Source organism: Protopterus annectens, chromosome 2.part0, assembly GCF_019279795.1.
Source record: "Protopterus annectens isolate FY-2018-M chromosome 2.part0, PAN1.0, whole genome shotgun sequence".
NCBI lineage: Eukaryota > Metazoa > Chordata > Ceratodontiformes > Protopteridae > Protopterus > Protopterus annectens.
In genome coordinates this window covers 1,333,471,640-1,333,496,657 of record NC_056728.1, presented here as the reverse complement: position 1 = coordinate 1,333,496,657, position 25,018 = coordinate 1,333,471,640, and the positions used below count along the sequence as shown (strand labels likewise).

The 25,018-nt window shown below is 40.7% G+C and overlaps 1 protein-coding gene across 1 annotated transcript in view; it reads right to left on the bottom strand.

The window, feature by feature from the left end:
* Nucleotides 1–25,018, bottom strand: part of TOPAZ1 (testis and ovary specific TOPAZ 1) — a 1,272,938-nt gene that overhangs the window by 165,152 nt on the left and 1,082,768 nt on the right. Inside the window, exon 16 of the mRNA XM_044060400.1 lies at nt 16,906–17,118. Within this exon, the coding sequence (XP_043916335.1) occupies nt 16,906–17,118 (213 nt within the window). The remainder of the gene's footprint in view (nt 1–16,905; nt 17,119–25,018) is intronic.

Here is a 25,018-nt window from a genome sequence, read left to right as displayed (position 1 = left end):
TACCCTCCTCACCGGGTGGTGCTTTGATGTGGACACGAGTGTAGTCTATGGCACCCAGTGCCTCAGAGTAGTGTGCTACAAGGTAGAAGAGGCACATACTCTCCTCAGGGGTGTGGGGTAAATAAATGTGCTCACTGGCATGTGTTTGCATGGCATCCACGAACTGGTGGAGTACCCTGGATGCTGATGCCTGTGAGACCACCCCCCCCATCATGTACCCAGTTGGTCTTTGAAAAATACCTGTAGCTAGCATTCTAAGGGCTATACATACATTTCTTTCCACTGGAATGGGATCCCCTCTACTGGCTCTAGGTCTGAGCTTAAGGCAGAAGAGCTCGGTGAGTTCTTGTAGTATGTCCCTGTCCACCCGGTAGCACTCTACAATCTCCAGCTCATGTAGCTCATGGAAGGTTATCCTGAGCCTGAAGACTTTTTCCTTCTCAGTCTAGGCCTACTGTCAGTAGCAGCATCAACAATGATCTCAGCATCTAGCACATACAGATGTAGCAGAGCTGCAGCAGCCCCTAGCATTCTCTCAGTTAAAATTCCCAAGTATGTACTCCAATGGTGCAGAGTATGGGGGAAATCAGATTGTAGAGTGTTTGCATACATTATAGTGCTCTGCAGCAGATGCAGCCTGTGTGATTGTCTATGATGCATTCTACCTGCCAAGTACATCACTGAGGGGTTGGAATGGCTCAGTTTATGTGGGACAGGGGTCATCAGTAATTTATATATGATTGACTTTCTCAGCCAATTTCTTTTTTTTTCTTTTTTTGACAGCCTTTCTTGCTAAGGATTGCTGCATGGGGCGCAAACCCGCGCTACAGGTATAAACACTGCTCAGCAGTCAATAGACACAGCCTCATGCATGGGCAAACTGAACATAGCTCAAACCAGCTTAAGCACACTCCCCAAGGCTAAACAAAGCTTAGCAGGCACTGGACACACACACACACACACACACACACCCACAGCTCAGCTGAGTGCAAACAGGCACCAGTGAGCTCCAATGTGCTCAAAGACATTGAGACACACCCTTTTTGATGTCAACTACCTCTTCTGTGGACACTAACATGGTTCTGGGGCTACACTGGTTTCATCTGCGGGCATGGATACCCATTTTTCCTATTCAGTAACCCCAGCTCATTTGCATACAGATCCGTGCACCCAACCTGGATAGTACACTATTCCAGACCCTGCCTCCTTAGCAACTACAGACATCTACCATTGCACATACTACATGCAAGGTCCTATAATGCATTATTGTCACAATTTTTTTTCCTTTTTACACTTTTAATTATTTTTTTTTTTGCATAACGCCATGTTTGCGCACTGCTGCACGCAGCGCAAACATAATACAGGTATTAAACAAATTACTTTCAATATTTTGTCATTATGGTTTGGACACACGGCATAGTTTTTCACATATCTGTATCTGCTTTGTTATTTCTGATCTTCTCACAGGGCTTTTACAGCCCCTGTTCACCTTTTAATTTCATGTACATGGGCTTTTTCCTTGTACACTTCTGACATCTACACGGGATCTGCACAACTGCCTGCTTGCTGGATCACTCTACACCCTCATTTGCATGCAATTCACCTGCTTATGAGGTAATTTGCATGCCACGGACACTTCCGTGTTGGCATGCTCATGCGCACCCCTCAGCTCTGTTTACTGGATTGCACAACTGCTTACTTCCATGTAAGCTCTGTGCCATTATGCCTACATGGAAAATTAATCCTTGTAGGCTTTATTGAATTCACCCAATATCATCACATTTTTGTAGATGTGGATATCTAAATTAATGTCCTTTGTTTAAGTTAGAGACAACAATTTTAAGCAAATAGGCTTGATAAAATGATGAAAGGCATGGAAAATGGTGGTAGTTTTTTTTTTTTTTTTATTTGCAAAGTCATTGGCTACGTTTTTTAAAATTAGCAAAGGCTTTCACTTGGAGACAAAAAATATACAGAATCAAGGACTTAATCGTGAGAGGGCTGAACAGTGTGCTCTGGGTAAATTTTACAGAGATTCTTTTTTCATGGATGTGTAAATTCATTACCAGTTTTGAGATAAGTCTATGAGTACAAGAAACTAACCATGAGTGGTCTGAACACTGTCCACTGAGTGAATTGCACAAGGTACAGAGCAATTAACATTTAAAAGTACATTAGCAAGCAGTTCAGGGAGATGCAAATGATACTTGAAACCGTGGGAAGTATGCAAGTTATACATGTAGTTGCCTCTAGCAGCCTTAGTACTTTAATGCAGTTGATATAATAGTATACAGTTTAGTTTATATATATATATATATATATATATATATATATATATATATATATATATACATATACACATTATACTTAAAGGTAGCCAGTGAACTTTTTCCTTAGAACTTAAAGTTAATGTTTTACTGAGAACATGCAATCTGTTTTTTACATCTGGGAGGGGAACAGGGATAAGAAAAAAATAAATAACAATCGAAAGTGAGAACACAGGCTGCAACATTTGCTTCTGCAGAGATATCCTTAATTTTTGATTACGTAATGTCTGTGGGGTCAGCTGTCAATTGGGGACAACTGCTCCTATTTGGAAAGGTAAACTTTATTTATTGAACATTACATTGTTTTGTGTGTATGTTAAAAGGGGAATGATGCTCAAAATTTTAGTTATTTTGAAGTGTTTTCATCAAAGCAAAAAGCCTTGAAAATGTGACAAGTTTAAACAGAGATAAGAAGAAGCAAGTGGATAAGCGTTCAATATGCCAAGCAATGATGTGTGCATGTAAGCTAAATGCTGGAAATTTACATTCAAAGAACTATCATGTATGATAGGTAGAAGTAGTAGATTTCCATCAAAATGGCTACTCTGTCCATATTAACATAACAAAAGCAGAGGGTACTGAATTATACTTAGTATATGGCGCCAATAGAAATGCTGCAGAAGGCATATCTGGATAGAATATATGTGAATTTGGCAAAGGAAAGATTTCAGGGTCAACACTTTGCAGAATATCAGGGACAAAGAAAAAGAAGAGCAACAATACTGATTGTTAGAGGGGCTTCAATAGTTATAGAAGAGGAAAAGGAGAAATAATGATAGACTTTGTGGTAGTCTCGGGTCACTGGCATGGGTGGAGGATTATGCTGGCATGCATTCTTATTCCACTTATAATTATTAATATGGATCTTAAGTAAATGCTGGGAGAAGTAATACATTTTTAGCAAGGAATATTATTTAAGGGTGGGGACTGGAGCCTCGTTTGCAATAGTGAGGATATAGCAGGGAGACCTAAAAGGGAAAAATATAACAAAAGAGGGGAGGTTAGATTTCTGAAGAAATATATAAGAATGTTTGGTATGGAAGATATGGGTTTAATAGTAGGAATCCAGATAGAATTTACGTCTTATTCCCAAAGGTAAAAGAAGTGGACTAGATTGAATAGAAATTACATTTCCCTGAAACACGTGTATTTAATATAAAGTTTTGAAATACGTCCAACAACTATTCCAAATCATGCACCAAAGAAAACTAAGATAAAGATGCAGGCTAATGAGGAAGAAATGAGACACTGGTACTTTCCTACTTATCTGTAAATGGAGATGAATTTAAGGAATCAGTTGTGAAAATGATTTGAGTGTTGTTAGGGGAAACATTTTTTTTCAGAAGAGACAGCTAAGTAGGATAAAATGAAAATAGTTTAAAACATGTTATGGGAAAATATAATTTAGTTAGAGGGTTAACATAAGTTAAAGCATTGCAGAATAAGAGGAATCTCACAGAAGAAGAAGAGAAAACTGCAAAGAGCTAAGAAAATAAAGGAGTAGTTGGTTCATATGCACAAGTTCAAAAAGGTTGCTGTTGAATGACTATTTTTGATAACTTCAGAAAACAAAAACATTTAGCACAATGACGGGTAACAGAAAGAAGAAAGGGCTGTTGCCAAATTTAGGGACTCTATGACTAGAAAAATAACCAGAAGTCCTATTTTATGAAAATACGTATAAAGCAGAAGAATGTGGACACCACGAAAAGGCACAAATGCAAATATTTATGGAATATTTAATTATGCCAAAGTCAGATGAGGTTCAACAATTAATAGCTAAGATAGGAAGAAACCTCATATACCTCCATACTTGTTACCCCTCCTTAGTTAAATTTAACTATCTTGCTGTAACTTATTCCATGGACTTCTGCCTTGTTTCCTCTAATAACTCTTATATTCAGGGATTACTCCAAAATCAGTTACTTATTATCAATTGAGCTTACTGATAATCACAAATGTTACAGCTCCCCAGAAAATCTTGAACATAAAGCTGCTGCTTGCGCCCCTGACTTTTACTCCCTCTTGGAAAGATGCATTGAGGTATCTGTACCAGTCAGATGTATGCATAATGGGCAGTTTAGAATTATACCCATATATTGACACAAACACATCAATCAACACAATAACAAAAAGAAAAAACTCTTGACCCTCTCTGAAAGATGTATGTCATCAAGTTCTTCAAATTTACCATTAAGTTAAAAAAAAAAAACTATGAACATATAGTAGTAACTAATTTAAAAGACAACCACAACACCTTCCTCGGCTATATTAACACAGTCAGAAGTAAACAGCAATTTTATTCTGAACTTATCTCTTAAGGTACCTCCGTCTCTTGTTTATATTCTTGTAAACAAATTCTTTACCAGCTTCACACAACCCCCCCCCCCCTTAAATCACTTAAGACCAAGTCCTTTTGGCATTTTTTAAAATTACAAATACCAGGTCCCTGGGTTCTGACAATACCCTCAGATGTCTGCTATGAAGTCTCAAGTCCCAGCTATCAAAACCCCTCCACCACCTCCTCAAACTGAGCCTCTTCATGGATTATTTCCCCAATGTGTGGAGAACAGCTAGTATGGTTCTCTTGCTTAAACGTGGCACCTCCTATTATTATTTGTCACTAGTATTATTTACAAGCCTAGGGAATTAATAAACAATGATATGGGTGTCCTGATATTCCTGGATCCATAAACATTTGGTTTTGTAAAAGGCAGATCATGCCTACTGAAACTAGTTGAGATTTTTTTTGAAAAGGTTATTGAGGCCATAGATAAGGGGAATGCAGCCCATGCTACCTACCTAGACCTTGCCAAGACCTTTTGGCGCTATTCCCCATTCTGGTACACTGACAAAATCATCATCCCTCCCAACTCAACATTAACTAATGCATAGTTCACTGGATGGGTAACTGACAGAACCCATGCTGTTAAAGTCAGGGAGTGTTTGCTCTAGACAGAAAAGTATCACCAGGAGTATCCCACAATGCTATGCCTTGTAACAATACTCAACCTTGAACAACTTATCTTTTGTGGCATTTCCCCAAGGTCCACAGAAGTTACAGTCCCACTTTACTCCTTTATTAAGCCAGTCAGTGAAAACAATGCTGCCTTTGCATGTTTCTCATAAAGCATCTAAACCAACCCCAGACATGTCAATGCCCCCCCCCCCCCGAAAAAAAAAAATCTCTGGTCTCTGTACCTTTAGTTACTTCGCTAGATTAAATGCACTGTCCTTCCACTTTATCTCATATAGACTCCTGACAAATGATCTATGTTATGAATAACCTAGCACAATCTGAACTTCGTCTAAATACAACCAGTGGTAAAGCAAGCACCCCTCTCTAATGACCTAAACCTTACTAGCACATCAATATTCCAAATGGTACATGTACCTAATGCTATGTACTCCCCATTTGATTAAAAAATTGCACTTACATATCAAGCAGAATACTTCTCCAGCAACATTTAAACGTAGTCTGGATGTTTGATTTCTCCTGGAATATGTAATGAAAATCTGCTTAATGGGGACACTTAGTTTTCCTTCAATAGAAGGTGATGTGGCTGAACTTCTTAATGGCAGCCTTGGCTGTAAACTTAGTAATAATTTATGATCCTACTTTTTCTGTTTAGCTTGCAAACCTCAAATTACATCATTTGTTAGAATTTTGATAATCTCACAGCCAAAGTAGTTTCTGATCTTGATATACATTATTACTCTTCCTCTTTCACTGGCAGATAGGATCAATGCATTGAAAGTAAACATTTTACCTCTATCCAATGCAAACATTACCTACCTTTCTTAAAAAGGATGTTTCCCCTATGGAAATGAATGGGCTTGAAAAATTCCTATGAAAAAAGCAGCTGCCCTAGAGATGATATACTGAACTGTTGCCCAACTTCTGAACATGATGTTTAAGTTCCATATTTCAGTTTCTTCTGGTGCCACAATGCAGTCATCATTTTACTGACTGCCCAAAGTGCCAAGAAAAACAAGTATCAGTTCAGAACCTATTATCCATATTATACACCTCATCTGCCAGGTAACTCAAAGTATTCTCTATTTGGCTTTCCAATCAGTGTCTGCTATCATATTTGTAATATTTTAAGCTTTTTAGCAAAAAAAAAAAAAAAAAAAAAAAGAGCAAAAACTGATGCGGGGTAACTGACTACAAATAATCTCGATTTCAAATTTGGTTCCATTTCCAACCTGGCCTCTTATTTCCCAGTCACATAGCTATAACTCATTCGAACCTATAGCATCTTTTTGTATACTTTCAGTTCACACCTATGATTCTTTATGGTGTCCAGAACTTTCTTGGGTCTGGCTTCATTTACTAAGTGACTTACCAACTAATAATAGGCAATATTACAAAGTGCAGGGACTTAACAAAATTACACCAAAACTGTTAACCTAGGATGTCCCAGAGTAAAACAATTAATCACTGTTAATCACTTATTAGTTATATTTTCATATTCATGTTCATATTTTCATAACTGAGAGCCCAACATGTTATTGAGAAGTATGGTGTGATATGCCATGGTAGGAGACATGAAATTTCAATGTTGATGTCAATTATATCACACTATACCTGATATATTGCTAAAACATGTTTAATAATCATGAAAATAAACAATATTTCCATATGTGCTTAATACTTAAAAAAAAAAAAAAAAAAACGTGACTTAGAAACTGTTGTATGACATCACTTGAAACCTTGGATGTTGTTTTAGAAAACGTACTTTAAATAAATTTGCACTGTAAGTTGCAAACCTTGAGAAATATTCATGAAAGTTTTACTGCTAATTATACATTTAAGCATACATTTTCATATTTCTGTAAATATTTTAATAAACATGCACCCATAGAGGAATTTCTTATGTGAAAACTTACGTCTGGTCAACAAAAATGTTCTAACAATATATGACTAGGTTACACAGTTACCAAGATATGACAAATTGTTTGCAAAAGTTTAGCAGAAATATATTTTAGGTTTGTGTGCATTATAATACACTATAGTATTTATGGAGGACTATGAATGTATGGTCTGTTATCACTGCAAATAATACTTCTTACTGATAACATTGCAATTTGTACAGCTTTTATTGTTCACAAAATATTTAATTTTGCTTATCTTATCCTTTTGAAGTTTATTTTTCAGAAAATGCCCTGGAATGCAAAATATGTGTAGGCTGCTAGAGATGTAATATTCTACACCACATGGGTGTTAATGAGATGTCACTTGATCTAAGAAATAACAATAAACTAGTAAATCTTACTGAAATACAAGCTAGGTTTAGGGGAAAGGGTCTTCTTCCATCTTTAGAACCAAGACAAGCCATTTTATCTGCTATGCCAAAAGGTAAAAAGTCAAATCAATTTAGCTTAATGGATTTAAAAAGAAAGCGAAATCTGTCTTAGTTTAAGGTCACAACATCTCTGCAATGCAATACATCACCAAACAGTTTCTCTAAAAGTGGAGAGACCGGATTACTGGTCTACTACTTGCTTAAATGATAATTATAATCCCTTGGTTGAATGGTTGTCATTTTTCAGAGCATCTCCTATGCCTCAAGATTTATGAAATAAAAAAAAATGGTATAATGCATACTTAACTTAAAAATGTAACAACATATATAATTTTATGAGTTTTTGCCCCTTGCCAGTCAGTCATTAAGCCTCCTCCCAACTGGACTACAGTCTGTTTGTTTCCCCTGTACTAGGTATCCCCAGGATGAGAGCCAATAGCCACCTGAAAGAGTCATCATTCATGTAGCTCTGGGGGTAATTTGTGCCTGCAGCAGCATCGCTGCAATAAGGGTATATAGTAGAGATCATAATGCCTCACTTGAGTGGGGAACATGCAACTTACCTCACTAGGGAGACTAGTATGCCCTCCCCTTGTGACAGCATGCTTATCTGTACCAGCAATAAAGGCTATCACACAAGTGGCTCTGTGGCAGAACACCTGCCCCAGGGCCATCCCGTGTGTCTCCAGTCTTTCTCCGAGGGGTTGTGGCACTGGACATTTGCTTGTAATTTTTGTACTCAGTGGAAGGCTCAAATCATGGGGGTGGGGGTGGGGGGGCAATGCACTTGCATTGCTGAAACTTTTGGTCATTCTTTTTTTATTTAATATGTGTGTATATCAACCTACCAACCATAAGATCCTATTTTCTCTCTGCTGTCTTAAAAGATACTGAGCTGCTGTTTTCTTAAAACTCATAGGAACAGATAACTTCAGCAGGGTAAGCCATGGGGTATTATATGGAACAAACTGCCCCTAGAACATGCAGAAGCTATTTATTTGCTTTTAGGTTCAGGTAATCAGATACATGGAACAAATTCAATGTGCACATCCTCAAAAGACTGAAGTTACAAGAGGCATGGAAAGTGGACTAGGTGCATCAAACTTAACTACTGTACTCATTTCCCCTTCTAGTGGTGATAATTCTTTATTTCATTAAATCTAGAGTCTTTCCAGAAGACACATCTTGTAGAGGAGAGGTAGATAAAAGGGAATGGTCACACCAGCGTATGTATTCAATCAAAAATGAAAAGCAGTCTGATCTGTGCAAGTCAGGTACTAAATCCATTTCAGAACTTGGAAAGAAGATGGAGGGATGGAGAATTTTTTTTTCTCTTTCAGTCCGCAGTATCCTTGAAGTTGGATGACTTTGTTGCCTTTTGTAAAGAACTAAAATGCTGCTGAGCTAACCTGCTCTAATATGCGGTGGTCACAGAAGAAACTCTGTATGTTCTGGAGACCAACATCTGATCCCCAAACAACCTAATTTTGGGTGCCATTTTGTCAGAAGTCTTCCGCTACTGTAAAATGTTTGGCTAGGAAAATATCTGCTGCACTGATGCCAGGTTCCTGTTTGTACCAACCACAATAGCTGGAAAATCATTCTGGTGAGGGGCAGTAAAAACACAGTAAGTCTCTTCATCAGAAATAAAAAAGGTCGAGATACAAGTTCTGCACTCAAAACCCTAGAAAAAACACAGAGCTGTTGCTCATTCTGTAACATCCAGCATAAGAAACCATTTTAATGACCAAGCTGAGACCATAAGCAGCCTGTCCCAGACCAGCTACTTCTGCTGGAATCCCTGCTGAGACAGTGAGGTAGTAGGAAGAACAATGAACAATAAGCAGCAAGTGAATCTTAACTTCTACACGTTGAGAATGTGTAGTTTCACTTAGTACAATATCCCTAGGCTCTTGGTAACTGTCACCTGTAGCTGTACGGGTAGGCTTTCTGTTCTAATTTTGCAAGAACAGCATACCTGAGTAGTTTCTCTTCTTAAATTAGTTTTACTCAGCCAAATATTTAGTTTACATAACCAGAAGAAAAAGCTGGTTATTTCTTGCACTCTTGTGCTTGTGAACGCCTTCCCTAAAGTTTTTTTATTTTTGTAACAACATCATATTCAGAACATATTTTTGTGATTATTAACTGCACAGGTAGAAGAAACAATGCAGATGTAAGACTTCAAACTGAAAAGAAAAAGAAAAAAAAAAAAAAAAAGGAAGTGATGCAGTTTTTTTTAAGTGAAACTTGTTATGGGACAGTGTGTAAGCTGAGAATGCAATGGAAAAGTGAAACGAAGTATGTACTTCTACTTCAGCTTTTCAAACACACACACAAAATGAAGAGTTATAGCAAGTGTGGGATCTCACACATACACACACACACAGACACATACACACACAAAATGAAGAGTTAGAGCGAGTAAATGATCTCGCGCACACACAAACACAGTGAAGAGTGCAAGCGAGCAATACAAACAGTGAGACTGAAGACAGAGTGAGAGCGAGTAAGCAATCCTTGGCAGTTACGCACACACACACTAACAGAAGGGCACTGGCTAAACACACTACTGCCCGATATTGAAGTGTCAGTGACATGGTAAAAAATTTGGCTTCACGCAGGGACTGGGCATTTAACAAGCAGAGTAGTAGTGATGAGACTCTGGTGGGCATTGTAATAAAACTTTAAAACTATTTGTGTTCGGCCAAAAATGTGAATCCCATACTAACTTAATGTACACATTCACACCTGAAGAGCTGCCTTTTTGATCTCGATCAGCTGGAATGTTAGTCCAGAACTGTAGGAAAAGACAACACCACAGCATTCAGTCTTTTTTTTTTTTATTTTGTGTGAAAAAAAAAAGAATGTGCATGGTCACCACAAGTGGTTGAAGTAAAACATCTGAGGTTGTAAATCTTTATTTATTCTTTACACTTAGGACCTCGGTTCCATCCTCGGAACCGATACGGCCATTTCCCAGCGCGCGCAAGCCAAAAACTCTCAGCTAAGAACCTACTCACAATGCCCCTCTCCTAGATACTCCAGATCTCATTCGCCGCTTTCCTAGTCAGACGTGTTAGCCATCTCTCTCAAGCTAAGTAGTAATTTGTTGTTTATGACAGTTTTTCTTCTAATTTTCAAATTTTTTAGTCAAGTTAGTCTTTTATCACTGTCACCTATAACCTAGGCCTATTTCCTACCCTTTTCTTGGTAATTTAATTTTTTACCCCTTTTGACTGTCCCTCTCTCCTGTCTTTGACAGGCCCCTTTTACTAGTGGTATTCCTGAACATAACTCAACTGCTATTTGTCCCTTAAATTTCTTCTACAGGACAATATTGTTTTCATTTACCATGTCAGACAAATTAAGTTGGGTTTTAAACAGTGTGATAAGTGTGGACGTAAGATGCCTAACTCAGATACACATGTTCGTTGATTCTACTGTTTGGGCGTGGATCATTTGAAAGCTGATTGTGACATTTGTGCTGGTTTTTCTAATCGGACACTAGCAGAACTTAAGAATAAACTTATTTTAAAAGGTTTACTCAAGATACCTTTCTCGGAGGCTCTATCTGGGTCGGAGGTCTCACCCCCTCCTAAGACCAAAAAATATAAGGAAAAAAACGGAGTCACTCAGTTTCAGCATCTCCGTCAGTTATGGAACCAAGTCTGCTCCGTGCTTCACTGGCGCCCTCAGCTCAGGACTCTTCGACACCAGGATCTGTGTCCTCTCCCTCAGACCGACCATGGTATTCACTCCTATCTCGGTTCCACACACAGAACCACTGACTTCGGTGCCGTCTTTGGCTCCTACATCAGCTCCGATGACTGTTCATGCCTCGGCTCCATTCCTGTCCAGGCTGCCGACTGTCTCCTCAGCTCCATAGGCTCCAATGACTGTACATACCTCAGCACCATCCCTGTCCACGGTGCCGACAGTTTCCTCGGCTCCATGGGCTCCAATGACAGTACTTGCCTCGGCACCATCCCCGTTCACGGTGCCAACAACTTCTTCAGCTCCATGGGCTCTGATGACTGTACATGCCTTGGCACCATCCCCGGCCAAAGTGCCAACAGTTTCTTCGGCTCCATTGGCTCCAAAATCCGATTACCTGCCAAGGGCAAGATAGTCTCCTACTTACGATCCTTTCTTGGGGCAGAGGTTTAGCCCCTTTCTAGAAAGACATGATTCCCCTTCTGCAGCCTCTTTTAGATCCACAAGGAGTTTGTCTGAGCTAGACCTAGTGTGGGTTGTGGACCAGCTTCTGGTAGCTAGGGGATTGCCCATTCCAGCTAGACCTTCTGTCCCCTCTGGCTTAGAATCTTGTATCTTATCTTCCCCTGCTTATCCTCCCCCAGCACCCGCTTTGGTACATATTGTCTCGGCTCCAACAGCAGTGCCTCCCGTCGGCACTCATCACCCTTGCAGCATTGGTTACGATGGAGCCGATGCTTTCTCGGAGCGGTGCTTGGACTGTCCGTATCTTGGCACCTAATCCAGCACCTATTTTCTCGCTGGCAACATCTATTTCCACGGTTCCGACAGTTTCCAGTTCTCTCATCACCCCTCAACTGGAACTGGGCTCGGGTGCACCTGCTGTACAGGTGATGGATAGGGCCCCTCACTCCGAAGGCTCACAACCAGCCCCTAAGGCACCAGTATCAGAATCTCCTGTAAAGGGAATCCCTTCTCCGGAGCCCTCTTCAGAAGATCCCACTGGAGAGCCACCCCGGAAGAAACAGTGCAAGAGGAAGCACTTTGACTCCTTGGAGGAATCCATCACAAAGACACTGACTGTGATGAAGGGGAAGGGTCCCCCTTGTTCTCCCCCAGATGACATTTCATTCGGAGACATTCTCGAAATCCTCAAACAGCGGGGGAATGGAAGTCCTCTAACCCTTCTTCTGAGGAATCGGTGTTTCTGCAGGCCTTCTGTACCCGGCCATCTACTTCCTGGGTGACTCCACCAACAGATCTTATTAAACTAATTGTGCGGTGTGCCTGGAAGGCCCCCGGACAATGTAGAACCTGTTCCCCGGAGGCCAGACAAAATTTTATCTACACCTGAAGACCAGCCCCACTGGTCCAAGCAGCCGACAGTTGATTCTATGGTCGTGGCGCAGCCACCAAGGGGGAACTGGTAGAAGATAGTTCCACTGTTCATCCTCCAAATAAGGAATCCCGGACCATGGACAGACTAGGGAAGCGGACTTATGCTTCTGTGACCTTTGCCATTCGGTTGCTGAATTATCTAGAGCACTTTACTCACCTCCAAAGAGACCTCATTTCTGAAATGGCTTCTTCTTTGGTGGGGGTACTGCCTGATGACGTGCGTGACACTGTCGCCTTGCAGCTAGCTACCCTTTAATCCATCTCAAACTCCTCGATGCGTTTGACATCTCACACCGCCGAGGGGGCAGATCAAACTAACGCATCTGGTGTTGTCATGAGACGTAATGCTTGGATGCGGATGTGTGATTTCGTAGACCCTTTTAAATCTTCCTTCGTTAACGCTCCTGTCAATGAATCTGCACTTTTTGGACCCAAGGTACATGACACACTTGGACGTAGTGAGAAAGATGGAAAGACCTTGTCTGCTGTGGGCATACGCTTTTCCAACCCCCAGAGACCCTACTCCAGGAACCAGAAGGGGGGAAGATATGGTTCAAGAAATCCCAAGGATCCTTTTGTGACACTCGTGGTGAACAATCCCCCCAGGGCAGAGGGGGCTATTCATATGGAAGACGCCCCATTCGGGGTAGAGGGGGTCTGCGTAACCAGGGAGCCAGAGATTCTTTCTCTGGCAGACCCTACTAGCTCTCCTGAGCAGCTGCCTGATTGCTTTCCTCTGGAAGCAGTCTGGGCTCATTTCTCTCTGCATCTACCAGCCTGGCATCTTATTACTACCGATGTTTGGGTGCAGAGAATATCCAGAGGCTACCAAACACCTTTCGACCTAACTCCCAGACCCGTCAAATGAATTCCCAATGTACTACCCAATCAGAGGGGATTAGCAAACTTAGAAATATAAAAACTGCTAAGAAAAAGAGTCATCCAACCAGTCCCACCAGAACAGACAGGATCCGGGTTTTACTTGAGGTTCTTTTTAGTGCCAAAAAAAAACAGGGGACTGGAGACCAATCCTGGATCTCAGCCTACTCAACAAATTTATCAAACCTCAAAAATTCCAGATGGTCACAGTGCAGTCCATTCTTCCCTTCCTAAGGAGGGACAATTGGATGTGTTCTATAGACCTACAGGATGCATTCTACCACATAAAGATGGATCACCGCTCCCAGAGGTTTCTCCGCTTCCGGCTGGGAGCCAATCGCTACCAGTTCAGGGCACTGCCATTCGGTCTCGCAACAGCCTCCCAAGTGTTCACCAAATGTATGGCAGTTGTGGTAGCTCATCTTCAACTACAAGGATTCCAGGTGTTTCCCTATCTAGATGACTGGCTCCTTAGCTCTCTGACCAGGAATATCCTAGTCCACGGCTTCTCTTTCACTCAAGATCTTGCTCTCCGCTTAGGGATTACAATCAACAAAGACAAATCTCAGCTGTCTCCAACAAAGACACTGGAGTTTATTGGAGTGGTCTTCAACATAACATCCTGTCAAGCTTCTCTTCCCCCTCACAGGCTTTTGAAAATAAGACACCAAATTCAAGACCTTCTTCCTCACACGTTTGTACCAGCACATCTTGTACTGCAACTCTTGGGCTCCATGGCAGCTGCCATTACTTTGGTACCACTGGAGAGACTGTACATGGGAATCCTGCAGTTGCTCCTCTCCGCACAATGGCAACTAACCCACCCACTCAACCACATGATACGCCTTACGAACAGTTGCAAGGAGGAAATGCTATGGTGGATGGAGCCACAAAAGAATCTTTGGTGTTAACCATTCTGTCCTCCCCAACCCACGGCCACAGTGACCACAGACGCTTCTCTATTGGGGGGGAGCATTTCCAGGGAAAGACTATCCCAAGGCACCTGGACCCCCCCCCCCGAGGCCGACTTGCACTGAGGGCAGTTCTCCTAGCGTTGCAAGCGTTCCATGCATCCCTGCCTTCACGGACCATTGCAATTCAGTTAGACATGTTAGTCGTCTGGTATATCAACAAGCAAGGCAGAACCGGATCTTACCCTCTGTGTTGGGAAGCCATGAGGATTTGGCACTGGGTGATAGCTTCCACATCTGAAATAAAGAACAAGATGTTAGTTCACATTGTGAGAAAGCATGCTCCCTCTGTTTGCCCTAAGATGCCAGGGATTGAAGTGGAAACACTCCACATCTGAAATAAACAACACGGACCTAAAAACTGTCTGTTACAACTACTGGGGGGGGCACCAACCGTGCCTGAAAAGACACCTGTACAGAGGCAGAAAGTATAGCAGCGAATGTTAGTTCACATAGTAAGAAAGGGTGCTCTAGCTGTTTAACCTAAGATGCCAGGGATTGAAGGGGAAAAAACCGCACTTCTGAAAAAAAAAAAAAAAGAACACGGATCTAAAAAAAATGCTAGTTCACAAAGTAGAAATGCACGTTCTCTCTGTTTCCCTGAGAAACCAGGGATTGAAGTGGAAACACTCCACATCTGAAATAAGTTTCAACTACTCATAGCATCACAGCATTATTTTCAATAATCATGAGCATCCTGAGGGGCTACTCTTGTACAGGGGGTAAGAACTTGGGGCTGGAGAACGTCTGGCACAGATAGTTGGGAGACAAAGGTTCCCGGGAGCCAGACAGTAGCTGGTGTTGCTCAAGAGAAATCCAGCCGAGATTCAAAACAGAGAAAAGCTAAACACCAAGGGAAGCTAAAGGCACTTGAACAGGGGGTTAGGGGTGGGGACGCCACGTGGTGGGTTAAGGACAGGAAGCGACACAAAAGATGTCCCTTAAAGCAGATCCGTGGGTGAAGCTAGCTTCCATCCCAGCAGTATCGAGACAAAACATGTGACTCAATTTTAAAGATCGTCAAGAAAAAGAAGAAATACCAAACACAGATATGAGACAAAATGAAAACTTGCTAAAATCATCACCACTGAGTAAAAAGCTCGTGTGAGAGCAAACTGGTCAATGAAGACGCAACCTGCCCATATAAAAACAAATGTAAACATATTTGATTCAACCTTATTTAAAGGAACCGTGACAACCTTCCGTGGAGCCCGGGAGGGAGGAATTATACCCTAAAATAAAAATAGTTGAAAGCTAAAAAAACATCTAGCAGCATAAAGGACCCTGGGGAGGAAAGGCAGCTTATCTAACACCAGCTGTGCCAAATGCTCAGATATGAGTCTGGAGGGACGGGAGGCCGAGCTAGTGTGTGGCTAGGGAACTTGGCCCTAATGGTGGGAGGTGCCACTGGAACGTGGAACAGACCAATTAAATAGGAAGGTGTGCATCTAAAATATAAAAGGAAATGAAGATATAAATAAAAATAGAAATAAAAACAAAGCCAGAATCAAATATCAAAGACTGTACAAACCGAGATCTTAATGGGCTGGTTAGCGGGGAGTGTGGGATGAGGTAGCCACGTGGTTCAGAGTGAATATTAGGGCAGAAAAATGCCAAGGGGAGGGTAAACAACAGAAAGTCACTGTAGTATGTATACATTTTCTTGCCTTAACACAATATAGTTTACATACAATATATATATATATATATATATATATATATATATATATATATATATATATATATATATAAAATGGTATGGACACTTACTACAGTATGTAGACTTTAACAGCTGTTAAAGGAGGTGGATAACATTACACACACACAAACACACACACACATTGTTATGCTGGACTAAAAGTCAAGTAGGCAGACTAGGGTGCTTTGGGATGGTTGGTTGCACTATTTGCACTGTATGGTGTTAAGAAGAAGGGATAAGTAGTGAGGAGTTGACAGATTACAGACGACTCTTTTCCCTGCAACTTTTGTAAAAGTGAAGTCCCATAATACAAAGTCATGCTTAGCTCTCAGTATAGCTATGTGCAGTGAGACACTTTCTATTTACTTTGATAGCTACATCCAGTGCTGTGAATTTCATAGCTAATATAAAGGGCTCAGATTCACTATACCATATTAAATTTAAAACAAAAAATTAGGATGAAATAACGTAAAAAAAGCCACAAACATCAAAATATCCATAACTTTCATGCACGGTGGATTATAGAACAGTCTATGCATGTGCATTTCACTCTACTAAATTCATAAAACACAAAAAGCATCCTAAACATTTCAGCATTTGCTTACTTTTGTAAATATTCCTGGCTGTGCACCATAGGCAGGTCTTTCCCAAAGCAGTAACCAGCTTCCTCAAAAATACAAAGTTTACAGAAATGTTCTTTGAAGTCATAAAATCCACAGTGCTGGAGGACACACCAAGGATGTTGTTTTCAATGCATACACGTAAAAGCTCATTAAAAATCATGTTGTACTGTGACGCTTTAAAAGCTTCAGATGAATCTGTAAGTAAACAAGTGACATATGTGAGTAGTTAATACAACAGATGAGTTTTGACAGGACCCTCTGTAGTGGGTAGATACTTGGATATAGACTTCCTAAAACCCCTCTTAACTCTACTTAAAAGGATCTCTCATATTTGGGGGGTGCATAACATTTCTGGCCCATGTATCTTGCTATTCCACTGAGACTAAGTGGCATGCATTCCTCTTGGATCCCCAGCTGTTGACTTCTACATGAAGAGGGGCTTACACCTGCCACAACAAAGACTGATAATGTTATAAAATTGTAGATTCATAACTTAACATACGGAAGGTCCTGATGTTATAATGCATCAAGTGAAGCATCACAGATGGGGGTATTACTTGCTGTGAACTTTGTCTTCTGTTATTTAGGCCTCTGCCCCCTTTTTGACACTGTTTCTGACTATACCATTGTGTAGTATCTCTTCAGTGGTCCCATCAAAGCATAAGTCACATATTTAAATACTCGTAAGTTGATTACCAAGAGGCCCCCTGTACAGTGGAAGAATAATGCTCATCCTGCACCCCTCACCACATGTGTGATGCTTCAGTTGATGCATTATAACATCAGGACCTTCCGTAGGTTAAGTTACCCTAAATGATGTTCTAATCTTGAAGTGCAAGTCCAAGGGAGTTAACAGTAGGCACAATGATAAAGCAGTTCTTACACAGATTTCCATCTTATACATATTCATGAAACAAACTTTACTGGCAATCAATACCCTTGTGGACTTTCCTGTCACACCACTGGTCAAGGGACTATTGCCTTTCTGGTGGCAAAACATAGCGTATTTACTAACTGTTTTTAACCAAATCTGTTTGGAATCTCCAAAACACTCCTTGACAAGAAACAACTGAAGCAAAGTGGTCCATTTTCATGCATTTATGGACCATACAAAGGGAGAAAAATTACCTATGAGCAACAAGGGTATGGAAGATACAGTCTCTTCTGTTTTCAGCAAATGGAAAAATAAACTGGGAGATTAATAAATGGAAAGAGAGCCAAGAATCTATCTTTGAAAGAAAATGCATAAGTTAGAACAAGCTACAATAAAACAGCACAATTTACAGCATGTTTTCCAAGTACAGCACATCATTGTCTGCCTTTAGATCAAACAGACCGTCTAGACCTACAAAATAACTCACACAGAGCTCAAGATTACTCATAATATGATTCACAAGCCTAACAAACACCGTATTATATAGGCACTTGTCTAACATAATAACCCTCGAGAGCCATTAGGATACAAAAATCTCCTATTTCACACAGCCCAGTCTTACAACCATTCTGATTATAACCTACATTTATGGTCTATGCAACTAAACTGTGAAACTCTATGGCACTAAATTATACAAAAACTAAATACATAATTAACAAAAATTGTGTCTGCGTACATAGCTGACCCACAATCCCAAGACAAAAACAATGATCAATCTATAATCAACTGTCTTATAACATACATAACACCAGTATGTTTTTACATTCTATAATAATGCTTCTCCCTCTTGTCACATTTTTCCTGCTATCATCTATATGTGGCAATACTCAGTCTCTTTTTATACAACTCTCTTTCTCTCTCCAATTAATATGCACTTAATTGCATTCTTATATATTCAGCCTTCCTAACACAATCCAGATTGTTTACCACTTAATTTCTACCAACATGGAAAGACACCACAGTTGTGAGTGTAAATATTATGACACCACAGATCTAAGTGTAGATATGGAAACACACGTGAAAGAACACTTTATGCATCACCTCCAATTAGAATGATATTGTTCTTTTAATATCAGATTAGATTTATGACAGTTTCATTTCTATTCCCTCTATGTATACACTTCTTGTAGCCTTTATAAAAAAATAGCCAAAGCTGTTGGTGTAAAAGTGGACATGTATGAGATGCACATTCTAAGTACTATGTAGCCCTTTGAATTTATGTTTAAGAAAATCACATTCTGTTTCCTCTGCATGTGTGTAACAAATAGTCTATTGTGCTAATTGCTCTCACTCTCAAGCTTTTCTTCCTGGGCTGCCACTGTCTTGGCACTGTCAGCTTATCCTGATTATCAAGGGAAAGAAATATACAAATAAAATGACGATTTATCCAGAAAGAATCCCAGTCAATGTGAAACATGGGATAAAGCTCCTTGTGAATAAAAGCCTAAAGATCATAAAAATATCTGCTGTAATAAGCTGCTGGTCACCAAGAACACTGCCTTCTATTGTACAATATTCACACCTACCGAGTCAGCTGGTGTGAAAGGTGGGAACAACATCTAAACTGATGATAGAATTCAGGTATATAAGCTGAGATGAATTCTACACCAAAATCAGAAGATGAAGGACCACCTACAAAAATGATTTCACCACTCTATGCTAGGGTGCAGTCCTACCTTCCATCAGATCATGGAGCAAGGAGATCATTGACACAGTGAAACACTGATCAAAAATACACCTAATGCTGGTCAGCATAAGCCAGAGACTTTTGAGTGGGAGGAAGGTATCTCTTTCAGCCCAAATAAAGTGGGTTTCTACTTCACCTTCAAGCTGACCCAAGTGGGAGGCTTTCCAACAGCCTCTAAACCTCCAAGAACAATAGCTTCAATAGCCACACTTTCAAGCAGAGGAGGCCATCTTCATTTACCACCAACATATAATATTCTATCTCAATGCAGCATTCCAAAAGATAATATTTTAAACTAACTTTCCCAGACTACCCCACAGGGCAATGACAAATAGCCTGACCTTTTCTGTGAAATTATAGCAGCACATGAAATATAAAAATTATGTGCGATAACCGATGTCCCTTTCCACAAGAATGAGTCTACCACTCACCCTCCCCATCCTGTTTAAATATCTGTAGTGGTCCCACTTCCTAAAGCTCAAAAGAGATTCAAACTGTGGCAATATGTTATCTGCCAGAAAATCTGATATCCTCCAAATGTAAATCACCAAGAAAGATGCCTTGGTTGGTGATTCAATCTCATACAAAGATACCCTCCCGACAGTAAACCTGAGTTCTGGAGGTCATCCAGTTTTGTGACAAAACTGTAATTGGGCACTACTGACAAACCATGCTGGCAGTTTGAATTCATTCTTTGAAATATCTAGATGACTAAAATGGAGTGACATACTGGGCGAGTAGATATTTTGCTTTATAAAGCAACAGAAATGGGGTATAACAATACTGAGCTTGGGTGAGAGGATGACTTTTCTAAATAAACCGATGCAGACCGTAGTAAGGGATGTCTGCTCTTGTTTTAGGCTGTGATTTCTGAAATAAATACAGTTGTGTGTAAGATGCCTACCAAAACAGTAGATCTTCTAAGAGTGGTTACTATAACAATAAATCATGACATTAAGGTTTCATCCCACACACCTCATCTGATTCTTGGTCATTTTTTCAGACAGCAGTTTCTTATTCTTTATGTCGTCTTATGCTATCCCATGCCTCTTCTCCATAGAACCTTGGAAGGTATGCAAAGCAGTCCCAGAAGGCCAGCATTGTTGGACAGTTTCTTCAGTTCTTTGAATCCCAAAATACCTGTAGGGAAATTGCGACTGTGGCATGCTGTAAAAACCTATACAAGTAACACCTGAATATTCACAATAAGTGACAAAAAAGAAATAGTTGCTGATAACTACAAATAGTCCTCCAGGGGATGGAGGGAGATATAGTTACTGTTTCAGTGGCCATTCCTCAAATTATTATGTCAAGTATCTTACCCACAAATGTACTACCCTCTTCAGGTAAGGTCACTAACAGTACATCATAACGTCATGGCAGCATCCTAGGCAGCACCCAATTTAAGGCTGACAGTTATAGGATACCCCGCAGCACAGCCCTGCAAAAATCTTTCTTGCTCCTTGTACTGTTTAGTGAAAGCATGAAATGAAAGCCATGAAGCAGCTTACAAAATATCTTGAGCAGAAACATTTCTGAAATATGCTGTTGATGTGGTTGTTGCCTGGTAAAAGTGTTCTCACCATATGTTGCAGATTCGTACTATGTTTTAGTTTTCCTAATAGAAAGCAGTACAGTTATAATTCACTAAGACAACGTCAGTTTACTATTAGGCCTTGAATGAAACAAACTAATAAGCTTCTAGACTTCTTCGGTTCCTGTATTTCTCACTTAATATTCTTTTCTCACCAGTGTGTGCAAACCATGAACACATGGTGACCAAACCAGCTCGCTCATTACCAAAAGTGACGAAGTGTTCATAGGAGAATGTCATCCAGTCAGCCACCAGGGATTTGCAGTCAAGCTGTAACCCATGATATCTATTGCAGCCAATGTGTTTTGACTGCAATGCCATCTCCTGGATATGCACGCTACTATGCTTACCCCACGCTATGCGAGGTGTGCTCTCCCCTTTCACAGTTTAATAGTTATTGGTTTAACAGCGGTACATCTAATAACCAGTGGATGTGAGCACAGCAGCAGGCCTAGCTATCGGGTCTAGTTTAGAATGCCGAAAACTCAAAATGTCGATCGCTCACATGAGCGAATAATCGGGAAGTCGATGCTGTTTTTTTGGGATTGCAGTACAGTGAAGATTGGAATATTTGCCCTTTCCTCACTGTAGTGCGATCTCGGAGTAGGAATATATATTTAGCGGGGGGGGGGGTGCAGCCCCCCACAATAGCGGTTTCGAGTTCCTGATTATTTGCTCATGTAAGCATTCGATATTTTGATTTTCTGTTGTTCTGGCATAGACCGTAGCTATCTTCCTGCTCTAGAATGAAAGAACTAGTGTTGGCTGCACACTCCCATCCTCCCGCCAGTGCCCATGTCACTACTCAATTCTGTGTGGCAGTCAGAGCTTCATCCCTCTGTGCATTTCTGGCAACTTTTTTTTGGTTCTTGTGTAGTACTTGACTTGCCTATGCACACTGCAGAAGGTACAGGAGGTGTTCTCTTTCACTGTGCTAGCTGGAAATAAGAAGAAAAAGAGAGGGCCAGAAGTACTGACTGGCCAACAGTTACTGTAGACGCTACATTAGACAAGAAAGTAGGATGAGTCTCTCATGGAAGACCAAATAAGGAGGTTTACTCATCAGGACAAGTAACTCTGAAATCTTTTTACCATATCACGACTGCCACTAAAAAGGGTGTTTTGCAACAAAGATACTGCAGCTATGCAGATTCAGTACATTCAAAAGGATGTACAGTTATTTTTCTAACATAAAGTTTAGATCCCATGTAAGAGAAATATGCCTTTCTGATGGCCTCATACAAAATCCCTTCAGAAAGGCCTTAACATTTGGATGCACTGCAATCAGATGTGCAAGCAGAGATTGCAGATACATGAACTTTTACTAAAACGTATGAAGAGTACGATAAAATGGAATCCAGCAGAAAATGTAGAAAGTTGTGGTAGCTTCAGCCTGGACAATTAAAACCGTCTAAACCTTGTGACATAAGGGGATATTCCTAAACATGGTGCTGAAACTGCATTTGACAGTATGAGCACATGACAGCCTCACACAGTTCACAAGTGATGTGATTCATAAAACATACTATCTGCATACAAATCCAGTTAGAACTGTGTACAACTGGGTCAACATACGGGAAATATGCCATTTATAATTTCCAATATAACAGCAATAAGCACAGCTGTATCAGCTGCAGGCTCATCTTGCACTGATAATACTCAATGAGTCACTTCAGAGCCAGACTTTTGAACGTCTCACTCTCTCACAAGTATCAGCTAGTCCATTTGCACATCAATGGACATATAATCAACACAATGTGCAGTCCATGCAGTGACATGCAGGTATACAGTGCTAAGGGGTCAGCAGATACCCTTGCAAACATGAGTAATAACAGCAGTGACCATCATTGAAACTGGAATAGTCCACAGGACAACTAGAGACATCACGGGGATATTGCAGGCATCTTCAAAATATATCCTTAGCCACTTTCCCCAGTGTTTACTGACACATGCATGGACGTATAATCATGTGCCACTGTCAAGGGCTCAAAATATGTACTCTGACAGGTATACCTGGCATTTTGGATGCCACACATATTCTAATCTAGAAAGCTGCTACTGATAATGTGTTTATAAATGTTCACCATCATGTCTACTATTCCATTAACTGTCAGGTGGCATGTAGCAGTAACTGTCACATTCTACACTACAATACTGGAGGAAGCTACGGCAAAAATGGGTGGCACTCTAGTGCCCTTCACCAATCCTTTAAAGGCAGAGTCATCCCCCACATTAACCTCCTGGGTGATACTGGATATACTTAAAAACTATGACAGCTCACACCTGCTCTGTCACCTCAGACAATACAGCAGGTGGCATACAGCAACAGAACCATCATACAAATCTGAATGCTGTGATGTCTGCTACAATGTTGGCCCTTCCTTGATACCTGAATTCCTTATTTCTGCTTCAACTCATCAGGAGGGTGCTATCTGTCCTTCTAACAGCCGAAACCACTTATGATTCACATTCATTGAAATTCCGCTTCCATTTCCTACTAGTCACTGAAACCTACTATAATAACTAACATTAGAAAAACACCTAATAAGTATGCATGCAAGATCTGTATGGATACCCTTTATGCATAACAATACTTATTCTTCGCTGCCTCACTTTCATGAGTACTACCAATGGAAGTCAAAAACATATGCATGTAAATAAAGAGAATTTGCATTTAGATATTCACATGTCACATGATACGGTCCACATTATAAATGTATAGACAACATATTACCTGATATTTTAAAAGGCCAAGGTACAATATCTTTTAGTTGGGTGACCTCCCCTACATAAGTCTTAAGTTGGCATCTTATTTACAAGTTTCTGCTACACAGTTTAGATATTCTGTGCAACCTAATCTGATAAAGAATGATGTTGCCTTACAACCCACTCAGAAAATTATTTATTTTATTTAACATTTGTTAACTGGGAAAGTCCAACTTGGAACGAGTCAATTTTCAGCAGAGGCCCGGGGAGAAATGCGCCAGACACGTGTTTGTAACGTGGGAGGAAACCACAGCACCCAGAGGAAACCCACATGAACACAGGGAGGACCCTGCAGACTCCGCACAGAAGGGACCCCAGCAGAGAATCGAACCGGAGAACCTCTTGCTGTGAGGCGACAACGCTAATGCTGCACCTCTGTGCCGTCCATGTTTATTATTTATTCTCATATTGCCCTCCATTAAGCCTCATATGAAAAGTTTCCCTCCACTGTCCTTTCTGCTCAGAAATACTTGAGATATTATTTATGACGAAGGTTGTTTAATCTTTTACTTTGGTACATGTCACAAATGAAGAAAATGTGTCTCCGACAGTCCTCTTACCCAAAGGTCAGTAAAGTACAGTTGTGTACACCTACCATAAATGTAGATGTTCAAGTGTCTTCACTGTTGCAGTCATGACTGTAGGGTTCTCCCCTGCCGGCAGGCAGTCCTCGGTCGGCCAGAATCCCAAAGTCTGGGTCCGGCGTTGGCTGTTCAACCATGCTCCCTGACGTCAGAGCGCCAGGGGTACAAAGCTGACAGCCAACACCATCTTCTCCAGTCTTTCTTGCCCCAGATGTCAGGAGTCCCAAAATGAGAAAGGTCCCATATCCTTTGCAAATACACCTCAGAAGAATGGTGAAAAAAGGAACCACACAAAAGCAAAAATAAGAGGGGACAGGAGGGAGGGAAACCCAGACTGCAACAGTGAAGACACTCGAACATCTACATTTATGGTAGGTGTACACAACTGTACAATGTTCATCGTGTTTCACTGTTGCTGTCATGACTGTAGGGTAGAATCCCAAAGCAGAATGAAAGGGAGGTGGTCATAAAGTAGAAGGGGCGGCTAAAAGGCCCTGCAAGACTGCAGAGGCAAAGCCTGCCCTAGACTT